Source organism: Harpegnathos saltator, unplaced genomic scaffold, assembly GCF_003227715.2.
Source record: "Harpegnathos saltator strain DR-91 unplaced genomic scaffold, Hsal_v8.6 scaffold54, whole genome shotgun sequence".
In the NCBI taxonomy this organism is placed as follows: Eukaryota; Metazoa; Arthropoda; class Insecta; order Hymenoptera; family Formicidae; genus Harpegnathos; species Harpegnathos saltator.
Window position 1 is genome coordinate 718,013 of NW_020230360.1, and position 19,738 is coordinate 737,750.

The following is a 19,738-nucleotide window of genomic DNA, read 5'->3' on the forward strand; positions in this document are numbered from 1 at the left end:
CTAAAGCAGCACTTTCCTGCTATTTCGAGCTTGAGCAAACAGCGGAATGAAAAAATAAACGAAAAAGAAAAGTTGAAGCAAATCGGAAATAAAAACGGAGAAGTTTTTGCAGAGTGCAATTAACGACGAATGCTCGTTTGTAGCAGGTTCGAAATAAACATTATTCAAGTCCTGCAGTATTTTGCAAACTTTGCAGCAGTCATTGAGGAATTAATTAAATACAATTAACATATAAATGCATGCCGCGGGAAACAGTAGGGTTTTTTGCCGTAGACAACATCTGTATAATCATTGAATTATATAACTGTTTTGTGAGCCAATTGTCCGTAACACGTGAGCAGCTAACCTCCTTTGTTAACTCAACTGACACGTCAAAGCTGTCAAAGTGTCGCAGTCGATTTGAAATACCGTCTCTTTGACTAATCAGAAGTTACGAGGAAGCCGCATCTATAAGCAAATGCAAGTGGTCGGAAATTTGCGGTAACTTTCGGTCTTGCAAGTGGCATAAAAGAAGCATCTTTGCGCGGCGGTTAGAGATGTAAAATTACCGTCAGTCTCAAAGTGGCGATTACTTACGGTAAAATTGCGGTGAGACGGCAATTTATTGGCAATTCCGCTGAAATTAATTGTTTTCGATAACTTCGTACACCAATAGGCCCTATTCGCGTTCGTTTCTCCGCGCTAATGCAAAAAAATATCAAATACAAAATGGCACGGTGTATCAACAATCTCCAACGCTGTGACGAACGATTCAAAAAGCAATTTTTTTTTAACTTCACTTTGCCGTCACTCGTTATTTTTGAAAAATGTTTGCATTCTTTATCGATAAAATAGAAATATTTTCTCAAGCTCTTCGCGTGAATTGCCGACGGCTGCGGAGATATTAGCAAAAATTAGCGAAAACACGGAAAATCGGATTTTATTCGTTGGTGTTTTCATCCTTTTCTTGGCCAAAATGAAAAATAGCTATGCGATGAACATCACACATTTTATCCTTGCGAAACTTAAAATTTTTTGGAAATTCTCAGCCTTACGAAGTTCCAAGTTGTGAGGAAAACACGAATTAAGCAAAATATTTTACTCATCTCGAAGGTCAAAGGGCACTCAAACGCTCTCACTGAATTTTCCATGAAAATGTATCCTTCATTCCGTGAATCTTCTTCCAAATTTCACCACCTCACCAACTTCCCAAAATCACCGAGCAGTTAGCCGTAATTCACCAAGCAAGATACCGGAGATCGCATGATCTTCATCTTCGGCCATCTTTTGCTTGATACGAGGTTTGATCAAAAAGTAACGAGAATTTTGAAATTGCGCGCGCTGTATCTTGTCTATTCAGTTGATTCTTTTTTTGTATGTGTTGGTAGCATTACTAGTGACATACATGTTAATTTTCAGGTGCGACGCTTTGTTTGTGTTTGGCGAGCGAATGAGCAAGACGTATTTCAGTGTGTTTGGCAATTTTTTGTGTGGCGAAATGTCGGATCAGAGAGTTTGTCTGAAATTTTCTGTTAAAAACGGAATTAAGTGCAGCAAAGCGTTCAAAATATTAAAGAAGGCCTTTGGCGACGATACTATGTCACAACCACGAGTTTATGAATGGTACGAACGCTTTCAGGAAGGCTGAGAAGACATCGAAGATGACGCGAGGTCTGGGCGTCCTAGCACGTCCACCAGTGATGAAAACATGGAAAAAGTTAAAGAGATTGTGCTTGCTAATAGAAGAATCACCATTAGAGAGGTTGCTGAAGAAATAGGAATTTCATACGGCTCATGCGAAGCGATTTTTACTAATGTTTTGAACATGAAGCGAGTGGCAGCAAAATTTGTTCCGAAACCGCTGAATTTTCAAGAGAAACAGCATCGCGTAACCATCGCAAAACCACCTTATTCTCCAGACATGGCCCCCTGTGACACTTCAAAGGACAACGTTTTTCAACAATAGATGAGATAAAGGCGAAATTGCAGATCCAGCTCAAGACGATACCTAACGAGGAGTTCCACCAGTGTTTCTCAAACTGGAAACTACATTGGCATAAGTATATAATATCACAGGGGGACTACACTGTACTTTGAAGGAGATGAGGTAAACATTGAAGATTAAATAAATACTTTCCGAGAAAATTAAAAATTCTCGTTACTTTTTGATCAAACCTCGTATAACGGCAGAGTGTCCGGAGTCCCGAGCGATCTCCAAGAGATCAATTCTCCGGCCGAACGACGCGCGTCGGCCGCGCGTTTCGAAGGGACCGCGCTGGAGGGAAAAGCCACGCAAACTACATTGAAATTGTAACCGAGTGTATACACTCCCGACAGCGACGAAGGGGGAGAGGAGACCGGTCTGAATTCACGAAGACATACACCGGCCGTCCGTGATCCGCGTCGCGGAGGACGTCCTCGTCGTTTAGGTGAGCCGCGAAAGGGGGAAAGAAGCGTGGTGCACCATGCATTCGTCACGCTGGAGGCACGAACTCACCCGCCACTCCACACACACGGTGCCCGGACGGTGCTTCATCGACATCGACCGGCGATTCGCGTTCCTTACGCCTACCACCATCGTGCCCCGCGAGCGAGCCTTATTTCCTTCTGATTTTTCCCGCGTCAGTTTCTCGATTCAGTTACGCACGCCGAACCGGCGCGTACGCAAACACTGTACGGACGTTCGCGTAGGCAGACCGCAAAACGCCGCCGTTCGCGAAGGTGCGCACGATTTCAGGCTAATAAACCGGCGAATTGGCACACGGGATTAACAGGAACGTGAGTCGCTGTGGGAACTTGGTCGATCGACCGTCACCTGCGAGCGAGTTATTCATCGGGATCGCGCGGATCACGTCCTCAGGATCGTGGCAGTCCCTGGAGGATCATCGCGGCAGCGACGCAAGTCTCGACTCGGAGGACCTCGGCCGGGCAAACCGGCGCGCCGAAAATCAACCACGTGAGTATTCCGATCGCGATCGGCGCCGGAGCGCCGGAGTTGCAAACGTCGTGTTGTCGAGCTGTCGGATAGACGACTGCTCGCTCTGCTGGACCGTTTGCTGTCGCGAGTGCGAGCTGTTGAACGTCGAATATCGGAAGACTGCCGAATTAATCGGCGAAACGCGCCTTTTAATTCGGCAGCGCGGACGAGCGGAGCCGAAGCTTCGAAGGCTTCGGGAAGCTAATTTATGCCGAACCGCTATTTGATGGGTTAAGTCATCTCCGTGCAACAACGCGCGAGCTAGTATTTTCACTCGGCTTTATTGAAACGGCTAATTGTACTCTAAACATCCGAGGAGAGAACTGTTCAGCAAAACGAAGCTCCGGAGACTTCAACACGACACAGATGAAGTCACGTACGGGCTTCTGTGAAGCGCTCGAACTTGAGCGCGATGTGCCTGCCGCGTGAAAAAACAGTGCGCGCGCGCGCGCGTATGTGTATGTGTGTGCCACGTGTAAGTTTCCATTTCTTGATATTGAGAAAGGAAGCTGTTACTTTGGATTGTAGTATACACACGCTTACGCACAATTTGCCATCGCGATAGATCGCAGCGAGAAGAAACAACCGAGTCATTAAGTGAATTCATGTATTATTAGTCGTGATGATTGTCGTGATGTGTGAGTTCCCCACGAATTAACAATCTTTTCTTCAGCGGAATCCATGTTTACTAACCTCGTGTGCGAAAACGCGCAGTTTCAAAGAATCGCACGCCTCGAGTGTCAAACAGGATCAGCTGTTTGGACTGTATAACTTCATCTCCTCAAACAACAAACATGCGAGGATTTAGGCAAAACATTATATAACGTCGTTATTCATGTAATCCGCTTTGACGAGCTGAGATTCTTCGGAGGCTCGAGGGTCTGCGATTTTTTCAACGATTACATGTGCGCGTCGACGTTAAAAAAAAAGAATACGCTAATTAATTATATTTCTTCCTATCAGTGGGATTTCCTTCTCTCTCTCTCTCTTTCTCTCTCTCTCTCTCTCTCTCTCTCTCTCTCTCGTCGGATCATCAGAATCGCGGTAAATCAGGGGAGTCGTCGCTGTGCCAAATGTTTCTTCGTTCAATTGAACCGTGCGATCACGGCTCGCCTCTCTGGCCTGAATTCAGCTCAGACCCGATTTGGTGTTAACTGCTGATACTGGTTTTACAAATAAAGCGAGGATTCGTTCACGCAGGTACGACAGAAGAAAACGGACATGATATTAAAATTTCCACATTGTCATTAGGCGTCCCTTTGCATCTCCTCGTTGCAATTAAACGTCGCTTCATCGTCATGGGGTATTTTTTTCTTTACGGCAGCTCACCAAAATTCTCTTCCGATCGGATGTCTATCGAAGTGCTTTCGTAACACCTGAATTGATTTTTTAGCACTTGCTGAGATCGCATTGATAGACGAGAGCATTAGAGAGCAGTTAGAGCTGTTTAGAGCATTTGCTCCGTCATTGTAGCGCCTTGGAAATTATTGGGAAAATTACAAATGATCATGCATAACATAGTAGCTTGATCTTCGCAAAAAACTCGTGCGTAATATTTCTTATTACCACGTGGATAACGTAAACATTGAGCGAATAATCACTTTATAATGGCCAGACGCAATGTACAAAGTAAAGCAGTTTATAAGTTTATTTTTTCTCGTTTGAAATAAACAAGTGCACACGATGACTCTTTGAAAGTTAACCTTATAATGTGGATAATTGTGAGATTGACTGTATCGCATGCCGCCGCAGGAGTAAATATTAATTATTCCTGGCTGCAGACATTGAAAAAACGCACATTGAAAAAACGCACAACAGCCTACCGATCACATGAAGTTGCAAGCAATTTTATCGACACGAAGGACGCGTGAATGGGCGGTTGGAACTTTTAAGGACGCGACCGAGAAAGTCACCGGCTAAAACGCGAATGACCGATAATGACATGTCATTATTTTATCCGAGTCCTATCGACCGTAAAATCGTTTATACATCGGCCGCGCCGCTGTCATAGAAGCGCGAGTAAAAAAATGCGAGGTTGCTCGTAGTGTGCGCGATGTGCGTGTCGAAAGGTGAGAAAAATAGAAAGGACCGCGGTAGAATGAGATTTCGCGACTCCGACTGTGTGAGCTTTCAGACTTTCTACTGTTAGGACCGCGAGATATGGCGACTGCCGATTTCTTATTGACAGCAGCGGGCCCGGCGTGTTTCAGGCGTTATTTCTATCCGCGTACTTTACGAGGATCCCGTCGATTGTGCGCCCGCCGGACCTCTCACCTCTCTCTCTCTCTCTCTCTCTCTCTCTCTCTCTCTCTCTCTCTCTCTCTCTCTCGTTTGCCAATTATCGACACGCCGACAGCGGATTACGCGCGCCGATTAAAACTTACGACAGCGGCGGTCAATTTTTCGAATTGTGGCGGCGCGGCGACAAACAAATGGGCGAAGGGGTCCCGATATCAACTTCAGCCGATCGATCGATTTCTCCGCGATGACGCAATTTCTACAACAATACCGCCGCAATTCGGCCGCAATCGGCCGAAACAGTTTGCACATTTTTCGCTTGGCACATCGTATATCTTATTTATGTGTCTGCTATCCAAAATGCAGCGCGCCGCTCGATGCCGCATAGAACTCGTTTCGCTCGCGAGAAACAAGTGAGAATATTCTGCCGTTTACATTGCAACGCAAATGAATAATAATAATACGTAAATATATAAATAATGTAGCGAAACGAGTGTCTCTCTCTCTCTCTCTCTCTCTCTCTCTCTCTCGCTTGCTCTCTCTCTCTCTCTCGCTTGCTCGCTCGCTCTCGCTCGCTAGTCGATGTGTGTTAATTAGATTAGCTCGCGATATGTCGCAATGTACGAGTTTTCAGTTTTTGAGACAAATACATATTTCACAATCAATTGTATTTAAGAATCATATGATATCAGTACAATGTGGAATAGAACGACGTTCTTTTTAAAACAGACTTATTTTTCAAGTTTTTATCTACGTGATCGTCATAAAAAAATTGCATAATTCATTATTATCTCTGGTATAACATTTATTACAGAAATAAGCTTAGCTGCTGCGGAAAACTATAATGATATATTGCAGGTTGTGACGCTAACAACTCACCGATGCATTTCGAATACACTCAACATATTCTGCGAATTTTAATCGTACGTGTAACAAATTATTTCAACTTGCATACTCTCTACTGTGGGCTCTTATGCCTATTAGGTACATGCGTCAGTCTTTTTTACAAGCAGCATACATGTTAATAATTCTTTGGTGTTGGTCTCCCCCTTCCTCCCTCTCTCTCTCTCTCTCTCTCTCTCTCTCTCTCTGCATTGCTTTTTACATTCCACGCGTGCGCATTATATTTATAGCCTCTGAGATCGAAGAGATATTTTCAAGCTCATTAGGCAACGCGCATTGTGCTCATGAGTCGTGTGGATACACGAAAACAAGGTGTGCGTTATTCAGATGACCGATATGTCGACGAGTACAACGCAAGTCTGACCGAAAGCAACCGTTGCTTTCGGTCAGAAAGGCCGAGTACTTGGCGTCTCCCTTGCACGTGCGTGTACATATCGAGTCGGGCTGGCAATCCGTGCGCATTAACCGCGCGTTTGAAAGCGAGGTGCAAATATCGATCAGCTCCTTCTTTTTTTCAGTGTTTGGCGAGGTAAAATCACATTAACGACGCTTTTTTTGCGCTCGTATTCAAAGTAGATTGCACTTACCCATTCTGTCTTTCTCGTGTGAAAAAAACAAGAGAGACACGGACGCGTGCCATAAAGATGCCCACGATCGCTCCTTCTCGCGAAGTTGTAATTGTTATCGCGCTTATTCTAATAATAGCTGCCGGCTAATACCGGCGATACCTTTGCGCGCAAATATTTCCGCAAACAATAATAACACAGTTGTAATGACATACTAATGCGTCAATGCGTTGCAAAACGAGGATCCCCTGATTCATGTATCTATAAAACGTCTATCTGATAAAATAACGTCAATCTAATAAAAATATCCGTCTGATAAAACGTATCGATAAAAAAAGGAACCGCGTCCTCATGATAATAATAATGACGCTCTGATGACATCAAACGCGCGTTAGAGAAATTATTCTCTCTGTCCACGTCTCCGCCATCGAGCGCTTTCCGCGACTCGGCCCATAAACAGAATTTTAGCGGTCATAATCTCATGGAACTGGTCTCAAGGTGGAACACTTGCGAATAAAGACTCACACTGACCTCTTTCCCTCAAGTCACAAAAGGGTGATGCTGCTTTCGCGGGACCTTCGTCAATCCACGCGCAGATATATCGCGCGCGACCTCTGTTGAAGGTCATGCGAGGTATCCGTCTATCCCAAAGCGCGCGAATTTCTGACATTTTTGTCACATTAGAATGAACTGCCTGGGCGACTTAACCCTTTAACGCCTACTGGTAACTATAGTTACCAGAAACTCATTTAAGAATCCATAGTTTAGTCGAAAAAGGAGATACTGGTATTTTCGTTTTCTTTGCACCACTGTAAAGGTGAACTCTTCTTCTAAAATATGGCATATAAATTGTATGTAGATTCGGTTTAGTCTGTTTTGAACTCAGTTTTAATGATAACATGCTTTGTCAACTTCCAAGTAGGCATAGTTAGCATTGTTACTGACATCTAGAAGTGCACTATAAATGAATAGATTGGTATCTGTTATAATTTTATACATTTGAAAGCTTTCTCAGATGCAAAATGTGAAATTAAAAGAATACAGAAATTGAAAATGGCGAATCCAATATGGTGGACACGAAAATCAAGAAATCAACCTATTTTCCTGGTGAAACCTGGTGACCTACAGTTTTCTATGCGGCGAAAAATGAAGGGACGATTGACTATCTAAATGGTGATCTCTAAGATATTCTTCCGAAATAGTAAGCTCGACACTCTGAATGATAAACTTCACTCACAAATATAATAAAGTTTCAGCTGAAAAATGTCAAGCTGACTATCAGAGTTATGTCGTATAGATTACTCTTCATTTTTCTCTGCATAGGTTGCTCATTTCGTATATGTTTTTACGATCCAAGTCATATTTATCAATAAACAAAAAACGAACGATAAAAAAGCCAAACTAACGAAACCAACAAACGAAAAGCGGAAACTTCATGTACTCATTTATTCATAAGGTAGTTTTTCGTAGATATAAAATTCTGATATTTTTTTTTGGTTATCACTACTTATAATCTCAGTTCAAAAAAACTCAATTTTTATTCTTAGAACACTTATAAAAAAGTCGGGCGTTAAAGGATTAATCTCGTCCACTTGAAGCCACTTTTACTCTCTCTCTCTCTCTCTCTTTTTCTCTCCCCCTTCCCTGGTCTCTCTCTGTTTCTTCTTCTTCTCTTGATTGATCTCCGCTTCTCTCCCTTCCCTGCGTTATTGAAAAAAAAATCACGAGTGCATCTCGTCAATAAACTTTCTAATATTCCTCAGGGCCAGTTGCATCATTAGTTACAATCGCAATTGTATATTTCTACGTTTTATCTTTCCTTGTCTTCAGACATGAAATTATATGTATGTACATACGTACGGACCAAGGCTGTAGTTTAGCAAGAATCTTCAAGCCCCAAGTAACCGAGCAAAAGTGTCGCCGTAACAAACACGTGAACACGTCGACGGCACGGACTACGCGTTGTAATTGCACGTAATGTCAAACCGAGATAATTGACTTTCATCTCTCGTCGAGGGATAGCTGCGTTCACCGGGGGACGCGGTGATACGTGCAACGGAAGGATGACGATAATTGAAGTGGCAAACACCGGCGGCTTCGAATTAATTCGTTCGATGTAACCGCGCGGTTAACGTCCTTAACATACAATGACGCTTGCTCTTATCAGCGGTCATTTACATTGCGCAGCCGCGATATATTAAATAGATGATGACATTTCAATGTTCACGAGGTTCGCTAGTTCACGTTTACGCATGGCATACGTAATATCTTCTTTCTTTCGGCCAGTGACATCGCCTTCTGACTAAGCACATCGAGATATCTTTGCATCGTAAGTGCATCTTAATCGGCATTCCCGTTACGTTCGATGTAACCGGCAGGAAGATCGGATCGCGATCGATCCTGACTGTCGTTCTTATCGTCCGCTGGCTCGTTTGATCCTCGGCGGGTCTCGTTCCAAATCGCTCCGCTCGGCAGGAAACGCAGGATATAATCGCGACCGGTTTACAGTCTTTCCTCCTCTTCAAGGTCTCCCATTCAAGGTCATGCTGATGAGGCATCCTCGATTTGCAATTATGAATCGTGGATGGCGCATCCGTTATTCAGACGATGTGTTTCCCCGGATTCTCGATCTCATTCAAGCAAGTCGCTCCTTTCTCCCACCTGATCGCTTAACGATCAACCAAGCGTGGTCGCGCTTAATAACAGATGCGCAGGACGATGAAGTGACGGACGCGAATCGTGAGGACGAGGCGTCGTCGCGCTTTATCATAACATATTGCGGCTATAATATCTCACGAGGAAACCGCTGTGCTGCCCGCTGCTGCGAATTGCGATTAACCGCGGCAATTTCGTACCGCACGCGGTCGTATCGTATTGCTCCTCAAGGAGGCCCCGGTCGTTACACCTCCAAGATCCCTCATTGAAATGGTAATCGTTGCAACCCCGTCGTCACGGAAGACAGAACAATGACCAGGCCGATTCTGTTGCCGCTCGCGGTACGTTCACCGCAGAATGGTATCATTATCGTATCACTTGCATCGAACTGGATTACCGACGTTTCACCACACGTCCTGGTCACGCGGCGATCGCAGTCGATGACCGGCTGACCGATCAGATTAGGAGCTCGATTTCTTCCAATTTATGGAGCATTGTGCGCAGATTGTGCACGACAAACTGGGCGGCCCGCGTGACGTTAACTGTCAGACCGGTAGAAGGCGTGTGCGTCAGTCTAATGAGGCGCGTCATGTCGGCGGCGTCTTCAAGGGTGCGGCGCAACCATTTTTCGGAAGGCCCGCCGGTGCTGGACCGACACAGCCTTAGGTACGACGAAAGAGGACGTTAGCTTCGTCAGCTCGTTCTCGTTCACCTTGGTCCGAACTTGACCAGGATCTGGTATTTTCCCTAGAAGGATTTTTGACCCAGCGGTGGTCGGGCGATGGCCAGCAGCCTAAAATTCCTGTAACGTGCACGCGAAGGTGCAGCGACCGGGTTCGAGCGGTTCTCTCTTTTCCTCGAGGAACCCCCGACAGCCCATTTGCGTACTCTCTCGATAATGTCTCCCTCTGCTTCGAGTGGTCCTCGGCATGTACCCCTCCCCCGCGCGTGTATCGCTCCCCCGTCCTTGCGATGCGATCGTGGAAGATTGCGGTGCAACGACCCGCCCGAGAGTGTTCGACTTGCACTTTTTGCCTCCCGTCTCGTCGGCCGCTTCGTTTTGGCGGACGAGGAATCCTAACGATTCACTTTCCGTTTCACTACCTGCGCCCCTCGCTCGCTCTCGCCGTCTCATGGTCGAGGCGGACTCGCGAGAGTTAGCTAATATTAGGTCAGGATGCATTAGGCAGAGATAACATGGGCAATAAATTCCGTCGTCTTCAGTAATCTCGATTCGCCGGTCGTTAATTTCGAAGCGCCATCGGCGGGATCTGCGCGATGTTGTGATCGTATTTTCGCTGAATGCGTCACGCTCGAGCCGTTCGACTCAAGTCGCTCCGCGAGACAAATGGGCTTGATGAGAGTGCGATCTCAGACCGACGACGGGTTTCTCATTTACAATGACGGCGAGTCCGCGCTGCGGACGAAATCTCACGTGTCAAAATGGCTCGCGGTCGCGGACGACTCGAGACTTCGAGACTTTCGGAGCAGCTGGCGCACAATGTTCAGTTCAGTTCAGTTCAATATATGGCTCCGGACTGCATTCAGCTTTGTCCATTGTCATGCCATTTTCCAGTAGTATGAAGATAAAAGAAAAACAGGGACAACGCATACGCAGTCCCTAAGATCAAAAATATGCGTAGTTACAGGAACCACATCCAACCGCCACGGAGGCGAACAACTTTTTCTGGCGCACAATGGTTCGAACGGCAAAAAACGTGAAAAATAATCAAATTTTCGACTTTGTTCCAAAGCTTCGAAATTTGTATGTTATGTTCTTCCACTAATAAGCTGTCAACTGAACTACACGCCCTTTTCCAAGGATTTATTTAAAAAGTTTTATTGGACATAAAGTATTAACATTTTATGCCTAAGTTAAGTGCTCAATTTTACTACTGAAATTCAAATCTTTTAAAATTTGATATATTTTTTTATTATTGAAATGTAGTAACGCGGTTTATAAATGTTTATAAGTATACCTCAATGTATAAAATTACATATTTGAAACGCATCAATTATTATTAAATGCATTACAACATTATACATAATAAGAGTACCTAAAACTTGACAATTTTGGAATTAAATTTTCCGTACGAAATGAAGGAACACTTAAGAACGAAAAAAGTTATTATAAATATTTAATATAATGTTCAAAGAAAATAGATAACTTTAATTTGGCTGCAGTTACTTGCAACTTTTCAAGTAACAACAATTTTTCGATGCCGACGTGCGCTAATATTGCATTATTATATGCCTATTTCGCCACACAAAATCCTTATTCACGGATCCATGATGATTAAGCATTTTATTCTTCCCATAGGAGAATTCTCTGAAGAAGCTCAAGAAGCTAAAAATAAACATGTTAGATATTATCGCGAACATCATATAAGAAAATGTTCTTATTTAAAAATAAATGAAGATTTATTTCGTAGGTTAATACTTAGTTCGGGCCCATATTCAAGTTCATGCAGCCATATAAAACAATATAAGAAATCTTCACTAAATTTTGAAGTTTTAAAATTAATTAATATATCTTCAAATGAAATAAAAGAATTAAAAGAAGAATCTGAGTCCTCACATGAAACTGAAAGTTCAGAAGAAGATAATCAGTAAAAAACATATTTTTTAATAAAATGATAAAAAAATAATAAAACATTAAAAAGATAAAAGTAATCTAGTTATTGTGATAATAGTAATAATAATATATATAATATATAATAATAATATATCTTACGTTATAGTTCAGTTAAATATGCTGTATAATTTTTAAGAAGAATTATAAATTTTCAAGTTAATGCATTTAAGTTCCCTACTTTTATAGTAATAAATGATAAAGTATTAATAGATTTACATTATTTATCAAATAATTATTTTTTTTGCAAATTTTGTGTTTCGACCCATTATGTGACGTCTCCTCGCAGCGCGCACTTATATCCTGCTGCGATCACTCTCTGCAATTGTGAAAGAATTTGTGTTACTCGTGTTATCACCTAGCGCGCGATTACAATTTGCACCCTCATTAGGAAGACTAAGGACGAGACCGAAGAGGACATGAGCGTGACAATGCGCCGTGCGCTGCCGTTCGTCATGTGCGCGCAAGTCCCTTAATGACAAAACGCGCGAGACGTTGCCGCATCATTGCGCGCGTGCGAAAGAGAGAGAGAGAGAGAGAGAGAGAGAAAGAGAGAGAGAAAGAGAGAGAGAGAGAGAGAGAGAGAAAGAGAGAGAGAAAGAGAGAGAGAGAGAGAGACTTGATAGCGTGTCGCAATGGTCCACGGCGAGATCTAGCTAGCCTTCCTCTCGTTGCACGAGAGTTTAAACACGTCGAAATGCGAAATAATAAATTCTCCGCAGGATGTCGTTCGCGTATACGCCGCGCGTGCGCACGTGCGCACGCGCCTTCCCCTTGAACCTTCCCCTTTCACTTTCGTATTCATTACGATATCCACAAGGACATGTGACTTGACGAGTTTCGTTTATCGCTTGCTATGAACAGTGTGCAAGTATGCTGAGTCGCACTATTCGCAAAATTGGACCGCTGCGTGCCTGTAGTCCGTCTCTTCTCGTGTCCGCGGACAGGACTGTCATTTCAAGGTCGACCCTTCGTCTCGAGAAGGATGGAACGGTCGCTTGTTCGGCAAGGAGCAGAGAAAGATGCGAAGTCGACGTAAGCAACTCGCTTGGAGAAACTGTCGACTAATCGGTGTGTCTTTGCAGATTTGCAAGTTCGACGGAGACAAGATGTCGGGTATCATGGAGTGGTACAAAGATCTGATGGGCAACCGACACGGTAATGTCGCAGGGAGAATAAATCCTCCACCGTATCGTAAGTAAGGGAGAAAGGGGAGCAGCGAATAACATCATTACTTTTCCGCAGATCCGAGGACGAAAGAATGGTTCCTGCTGTCGGGTCCTGGTCCGATCCTGACCATCGTGGTGACTTACATATATTTTTGCGTCTCCGCCGGGCCGCGATACATGAAGGATAAGAAGCCGTACAACCTGAGAAACACCATGATAGTTTACAATTTTATACAGGTTCTGCTGAGTCTTTATCTGGTCTACGAAGGCTTGGTGGCTGGCTGGCTGTACGACTACAATTTCACCTGCCAACCGGTGGACTATTCGTACAACCCTAATCCAGTCCGAGTAAGTTTGTATGTTTCTACATTCTCACTGACAACGACGAGTCGCTGTTAAACTCGGAATATTTGTTTTGAAATTGGAGGATTGAAATTGGAGGATTGAAGACTTTGTTTTTTTGTTGTAAGGTTGGTAGCCTTACAAGTAAAACCAGTTGGTAGGTTGGTGACCTTAAACTAACCTAGATACGTTTCGGAATTTTAATTGATTCATGCGATCGATTTTATGATCAACAGATTCGGTAATCAAGATAACGAGTGATAAAATACCTGTTCATTTCTCTGTCTAATATTATAAAACTGGTAACTAAACCAAGTTTGCAAAGAGAAATAGCATATGGCCGCGAACGTCCAAGCTACGCCTCATTCGCTGTATTCTCGCAGAAGTGGTTTCGCGAAACTAATTACATGATCAGCTGATAAAAATCTATCCAATTCTCGATCTAATATTGAGTAACCAAGAAAGTTCGTGTCTTTTTAATCAATAGAAATAAATGCACAAGGTGGATCAAACAATACTTTATTCAGGAAAGTAGGATACCTTCGACTTCTATTACCCTTTTTTCTAACGATCTAACAACTTTCTATTTCACCTTTATAAAAGTTTTTTTCTTATTTGCAGTCAAAAAAGTGCTGCAACTTTTCGACGTCTTGCCGATTGTTTTGTTTAGCAAACTTCTGAAATTACTTTCGATCACAACGTTCGCTCGCTGCATCATCTCCGAAAGCGGAGGATATTTTCCGGCCTCTGAAGTCCTGGTACCCAATTCGAATTCATAAAATAAGCAAGTCTCAATAATCGACTTTGACGCAGCCATACTAAGGTTACTTTTTCAAAACTTTAAATAATGAATTTTCGTGTAATTTAAGTGTTATACGTCGGTAAATTCTGTGTTAAATAAGCTTTTGTTAAATAAGTTGTATTAAATAAGCTTTGGTTTCTGCATACATAACCACACTTCCAATGGATAGTGTGCGCATGCGCAGCTTGACGAAACCTAGAAACGACGCGAACTTTCTTGTTTGTCTAATGCCCGGTTTCTTCACACCTACCAATAGTTATCTTCCAAATAAAGATATCCGTCAGATAACTAAAATTTCGTTTTCTTCACTAAAACCTCTGGTTATGTATTCAACAGATAGCTATTCTTCATGCTACTAGCTTTTGACACAAAATGTGATAGAAATTTGCTATAAATCATCATATTCTGCCAGCAACATATTCCTTTTCGGGCTAGTATTAACTAATTAAAGTAATTTCCACAGTATTAACAATCGGTCTTCAATTGCATTAATAATTCGAGCACTATATTCTTTTTCAAATGAAATCGTTCGAAAAATTCTGTGTCATTCCACATTTGAAAATTGTTCGGTTTATTTCTTATCGTATAAGGTCTTCTTTTCACAAATTCCTCATCATCGTCATTATCATCAGATTAAAAAATATTAATATTCATGAGTAATAAATCCATGTTGTGTTTTCATAAAAATAGCAACAGCAGATTTCATATTATTGTAATTTTTTAATTATGTCAGGGCATTGGAATTAATATCTGCCAGATATCCGCTACTTCAGATACCGGATAAGTTTATCTATCGGATACAAACTTTACAAAGGTGAAGAAAATCGATTCTGGCAGATATCTCATGAATAAAGTTATCGACAACTTATCTAGAGATGAAAAAATTGGGCATAATATTATAAAATCGGTAGCTGAACGGAACGTATGAAGTTAGTTTATAAGATTTACCAACCTTTCACCAACCAAAACCAAAGTTACCGAAACTGATTTCGAAGCATGCCTGCAGTCAGACAATCCGATAAATCGCTCGAGACGCGCGAATCGAATCAGCTTGACATTCGTGAAACTAAATGGCCTGATTTCGTGGATTGCGCGAGCCGACGAAGCTCAAGCGGAAAAAATCGGAAAAGGAGAAAACCTAACCTCCTTCGTTGTTGATCTTGGGAGACCTGCGCGACTTTGCGCGCGTTTCGCGATCGGAAGCTCTTGTTCCCACGGTCTCTGAAAGTGACGGGGTTCAGTCGTAGTTGTTGTTAGCGCGATGTTGTTGTGGCAATGTAAAACCGGTGGCAAATTATGTAAATTCCGTGTCCGCTCGAGAAATGAAGGAACAGTACCGTTCTCCGGACGAAATGTCACCCGACGATAATTACAGCTATCATTGCGCTCCACCTCGATCCGCTCATGTAAATGCGCTACGCCGCGCGCTTGCTCTGTTCGCAGATGGCCCGCGCCGTTTACACGTACTTCATATGCAAGCTGATCGAGCTGCTGGACACTGTGTTCTTCGTGCTGCGCAAGAAGAATCGGCAGATCTCGTTCCTGCACCTCTACCACCACTCGTTGATGCCGATCTGCGCCTGGATCGGCGCCAAATTCTTCGCCGGCGGCCACCCGACCCTCCTCGGCGTCATCAACTCCTTCATCCACGTGTTCATGTACGCGTACTACATGCTGGCGGCGTGCGGGCCACACATGAACAAGTACCTTTGGTGGAAGCGGCACCTCACCACCATGCAGATCGTGCAATTCGGCATAATATTCCTGCACAACCTGCAGATGCTCTTCACCAGCTGCAACTTCCCGAAGCCGCTGTCGTTTCTTCTCATGCTCAACGCCGGCATATTCATCTACATGTTCGGCTCGTTCTACACGAACAATTACGGGAAGCCGAGCAAGCAACGCGAACCAAAGGCGAACGGCTGCGCGACAGTCTCAAACGGCGCCGCCGCGCTCACCGAGTATTACATGTATAGTTTGAACGACGCACATTGCGGCAAGTCCGACTAATGGACTCGCCGTCTTCTAGGTCCTCTTATTCGCGGGACAGGTGAACATTCGCGCGAGTAGAGATAAATAGGTAGGGAGAGTGAGAGAGAGAGAGAGAGAGAGAGAGAGAGAGAGAGAGAGAGAGAGAGAGAGAGAGAGAGAGGAAAAAAGAAGAGGAGGATGATGAAGAGAAACACTTCCGGCGGTCTTATCGGGGGATGGGTTGGCACGCAATAGGTCCTAGCACGTAGACGTAAAATACAAAAGAGGAAACGAAGAAAAATAGCGCCGTGTGCAAGATAACGCGACGTTCTGGCGACTTCTCTCGGCGTTTATTCCGCCGATATTTCTGCAACGTGAGTTACGAAAGTAGGTTAGCGCATACCGGTAGGAAAAGGTAGAAGGATAGTTTCGGCTTGTGTTCGCGCTTGTCGCGCGTGAGCGCGCGTATAATCCCTGGCCGGCGCTCTTACACGCTCGTGCGATCCGCGTGCGTATGCGCGCGCGCGCATGCGAGCAGCACGATTATCAGTTCGTCGCGCGGAATGATCAGCGTGAGACGAAACGAGCGGCCGGAGGAGCGCGCTCGAGACAAGACGTCGCGGACAAGCCGGACGCGATTGTCGGCGGTACAATGCGCGACCGTTAATAATTACACTGCATCGCGTGATCGGTCTTATCCCGCGCGACGGAGAGCGAGAGTATTCTTCAGGGTTATCTCCTGAGGTATTCGAGCGGGAAACTGCCGCGCCGTTCATCTCTCCTTCGCGTCGGCCCGCCGTCGTGCCTAGTTGCTGTCTCGCGCGAAGTTGCGCTGATGAAGCTAGTCCCCGCGCTTGCGCAACGCGACTCAGCTACGATGAAGCTAGGGTTGCCGGGTTTGCAAGTTAGTAAGGAGAGACCATAGACTTCTATATATAACAGTGTTCTTCAATCTTTTTTATCTCACGGCACACTTGAACCTATAGTTAAACTTCTGCGACACACTTAAATTATAATGATCAAAAAGGAATATAAAAAAGAATATACCTTTTTTTATTTATTTATTAAGACAAACCAAATGCACCGTCACGGCCAAAAAATGAAACAAAACAATTTATTATAATTTGTAATAAAGGCTACACCCCACCCAATTTAGAAATAAGCCGGTGTTTATTTAACGATGATTCGTATAATTAATTTAAAGAGGTTTTAATTTTGACATATATACTTACTGTGCTTTGAACTGCTTTCGAAAATAATTTAACTAATGATCTTTGAAAATTTTCGCGGCGCACCTTAAATCCTCTCACGATACGCCGGTTGAAAAACGCTGATATATAAGCTAGACTGAGAACTTCATTGGTTTTCACGTATAAAAGTGACCCTTATGTAAAACATAAAATCGTGCGCACATACGCATTGCAAGATTCCGTTAGTACTTTATATAGGAATGTAACTGCACCGTATAAGCATTTTTACTTTAGAAGAAGTACTCTATATATTGAATGCGAACATTGAATGTGACATTGCAAGAGGAAATATTAAATATTGGATAAATATTAACATCTTCCGAAGTGAAAATGCCTGTACGGTGTAGTTATATTCCTTTCGGGACCTTGCAATGCGCATGCGCGAAATTTTAATACATACTTTTAGGAGACATGTTAAAGAGACCAGTTATCGGTCTAGTGTATAATATAGAAGTCTGTGGGAGAGACGGCTAGAATTTTGATGAGCGGAAAAAAGAGAAGATCGTCGGAATGCGTCCGTCAGCTTTCCGCGCGTCGATTTTCAACTACGTATATTATACATTTTATATGTGTATTTTACAGGTGTATTTTACAGGTGTATTATTGACAAAATTCATTTTTTGGAAGACGGTGGTATATTGTTGGTAAAATTTATTTATATTTCATATGTGTATTATTGACAAAAGTTTGTTCTAAAGTAACTATATATGTTAGTAACACCTTAGGGTAAATTATTGGCAGGACTTAAGAATTTTCGTTAGAAAGGACAATCCTTCCCAAAGGACACCCGGCAACCCTGGTGAGGCCACAAACGCGCCGGCTGTCACGATTGGCAGTTCTTAGTGACAGGCAGTCATCTGCTGGGCCTCGTTGTAGTCTGACCTAACCCGACGCAAAATAGAAGAACGTAACCCTCATCGGACGTTAGCGTTAATCTGACCTTTTTTGAAATTCATTTGACTGAAAACAATCCGACTAATTTCATTTTTCGGTTTCATCTTTTGGTTACCTTGTTCAAATTTTACAAGCTTCAATTAGCGTATCGATTTATTTGCAGCAATCAAGTTTACTCTGACATCGAATTTGAGCTTCGGAATGAACATCCTATGAGGGTTCGAAACACTCAGACTTTTTCCTCGAACCTTGTCTTCGATCCCGTCGTGATCGATTACCGCGCGAGCCCGCCACCGGCGCACAGTGTTGTGATACAGGAAATTGATGTTCAAAAAAGTCTACAGCATTCAATTTTCAACCGATTGGGGCGATTTTTTTTTTAAACGAAGGTGAGAAGATTATCTACAATTTTACCGAGCGATATTTTTGATATCAGGAATCCTAAATCCTTAATAGACAAAGTATGAAATATTGATACATTTTCAGAAGATGATTTTTTCTACTTCTGTCAACGCGCAAACCATTATAATTACCAAACTATAAATCCATGGATTGTAAATCTTTTACTACTCATAAACTTTAAACCTGCAGAGCAAGCTGCAAGCTGCAGAAGCAAGAAACAAGGAAATTCGAAGATTCACACAGTTCACGGGAAATTTCCCAAGTAGCAACGAATGAAGATTTAATGCATAAGCTATTGATTTCTTCGGATTTATATATCGCAAGTGTAAGAAGACATTGGGAGAAAACCAATACCATAATTTGGCAATTATAATGGTTTGCGCGTTGACAGAAGTAGAAAAAATCATCTTTTGAAACTGTACCAATATTTCATACTTTGTCTATTAAGTATTGTTTCTATTAAGGTTAGGACTCCTGATATCGAAAATAGCGCTCAGTAGAATTGTAGGTAATCTTCTCACCTTCATTTAAAAAAAAAATCGTCCCAATCGGTTGAAAATTGAATGCCGAAGACTTTTTTGAACATCAATTTCCTATCACAACAATGTGCGGCGGCTTTTAGGATCGATTCTATGAGCGCGCCTTGCTTCATCGTGTCTAAGCAGTTTCGCAAGCGAGCGCCGTTTGACGACGTCGGAATCGAGCGAGAACCTTCCGAGAGGCAGCGATAAGCCGCTCGCGGGTCTTACTCTCGCACGATGAAGACTTTTTCCCCGCAAAAATCCACGAAAGCGAAAGGTGAAGATAACGTCTATCGTAAGCTCGCCTGTTGCGCCTGTTGCGTGAAAGGTGATCGCGCGAAATCACCGTTCTCGGCGGCTGGCGCCGGCGAGCGAGCGAGGAGCTCGTTGGAACGCGATGCGGACTTAATACTCGGTCGACGGTGACGCTCGCGAAT

The 19,738-nt window shown here is 43.3% G+C and overlaps 1 protein-coding gene and 1 pseudogene across 2 annotated transcripts; both read left to right on the forward strand.

Annotated features, from left to right (window-relative positions):
• The first annotated feature begins 1,242 nt into the window (after nt 1-1,242).
• Nucleotides 1,243-1,945, forward strand: LOC112589536 (putative uncharacterized protein FLJ37770; annotated as a pseudogene).
• A 552-nt stretch (nt 1,946-2,497) lies between these two features.
• Nucleotides 2,498-19,308, forward strand: LOC105182046 (elongation of very long chain fatty acids protein AAEL008004). Of its 2 annotated transcripts, XM_025303388.1 has the most exons (5): nt 2,498-2,935; nt 13,036-13,108; nt 13,196-13,254; nt 13,357-13,467; nt 15,707-19,308. In XM_025303388.1, the coding sequence occupies exons 2-5, from the start codon at nt 13,060-13,062 to the stop codon at nt 16,271-16,273; spliced, it is 786 nt and encodes a 261-aa protein (XP_025159173.1). In that variant the 5' UTR covers nt 2,498-2,935; nt 13,036-13,059; the 3' UTR covers nt 16,274-19,308. The 2 variants fall into 2 exon arrangements, with proteins under 2 accessions (XP_025159173.1, XP_011137493.1); XM_011139191.3 differs by having other exon boundaries at nt 13,196-13,467.
• Nucleotides 19,309-19,738: the final 430 nt, after the last annotated feature.